This window comes from Fonticula alba, assembly GCF_000388065.1.
Source record: "Fonticula alba strain ATCC 38817 unplaced genomic scaffold supercont2.6, whole genome shotgun sequence".
NCBI lineage: Eukaryota > Rotosphaerida > Fonticulaceae > Fonticula > Fonticula alba.
The window spans coordinates 1,676,781-1,677,891 of record NW_009242976.1 but is presented as its reverse complement, the minus strand read 5'-3'; the positions used below and the strand labels follow the sequence as shown (position 1 = coordinate 1,677,891).

Here is a 1,111-nt window from a genome sequence, read left to right as displayed (position 1 = left end):
CCCGCTGTAGCTCCTTCGCTCTTCCCCAGCCCTCCGCAGCATGGATCATCCTCTAGCGGGAAGCGGCGGCGACGAGCTGATTTCCGAGGCAGAGCTGCTTGCCTCGGCTGCCAGCGCCGCCGGGGATACTTCCCCCCTGGACGCGGCGCTGGCCTCCTTCCAGCTGTCCCCGCCGGTGGATGCGCATCCCCCCCTGGACTCGGACCTGGCGGATCTCCTGCTCGGGACCGGCACTGGCCCGAATCCGGCCCCAACGCCAGCCGCCCCCGCTCCCGGCGCCCCGGCCACGGCCGACGTCCCCTTCCTTGATCCACTTGGAGCATATGGCCCGGCTCAGCCCCCGCCGGCGGCCCCGGCAGCCGGCCCCGCCCCGGTGTCAGTGCCCGTCCCTGTGGCAGCTTCGGCCCCCGCGCCGACCCGGGCCCCCGCGCCGGCCCCTGCCGGCTCATCATCGCCCCCGCTTGCGGCTGGGCCGCCCCCCGGCACCGGCGGCCCAGCCACGCAGGATGACCCCCTTCGCCGGCCGGCATTGTCCAACCTGCTGAGCCGCATTCGGAGTTCCACCATCGCCAAGCCGGCCCTCAGCACCCTGGGCGAGGCGCCGGCCGGCCACCCGGCCCCGGCGTCCACCGTGTCGCCGCCGAGCTCCTCGCCAGACCTGACCCTGACACCGGCCCGGCTGGACAGCATCAACTACCAGGACCCGGCCGTCCTGCGGCCCATGATGACGCCCTTCTATCGCGAGTACTTCCGTCGGTATCAGCTGCTGATTGAATTGTGCGTGCGCTGGCCCGGCCCGCGGCCCGGCCGCTCGCCATCCCCTTCTTTTTTTCTTTTTTTCCCCCCTGCCCGCCCCCCTCGCCTGTGCTTCGCCACTTCCCTCGCCTCCGTACCGCGACTGACCGTGTGCCGCGCCATTTGCGCATGGCTCCCGCCTCAGCAAAAATCTGTCGCGATCCCCGCCCCCGGGCATGTATTTGATTCCCTCCTCGACCAACATTCTCGGTATCCACCATGCTGGCCCGTCCCCTGCGCCCCCCCCCCCCCCCCTCGCTGTTTCCCCCGGCCCCTGACCCCCCCCGCCCCCGGGCCCGCCTGCGCCCCCCTCCCC

At 72.5% G+C, this 1,111-nt stretch overlaps 1 protein-coding gene across 1 annotated transcript in view; it reads left to right on the top strand.

Moving 5' to 3' along the window:
• The window catches only part of H696_04032 (hypothetical protein), a 2,571-nt gene continuing 1,460 nt past the window's right edge, over nucleotides 1–1,111 (top strand). Inside the window, exons 1-2 of the mRNA XM_009497903.1 lie at nucleotides 1–777; nucleotides 941–1,005. Coding sequence (XP_009496178.1) covers nucleotides 41–777; nucleotides 941–1,005 — 802 coding nt within the window. The 5' untranslated portion in view covers nucleotides 1–40. The remainder of the gene's footprint in view (nucleotides 778–940; nucleotides 1,006–1,111) is intronic.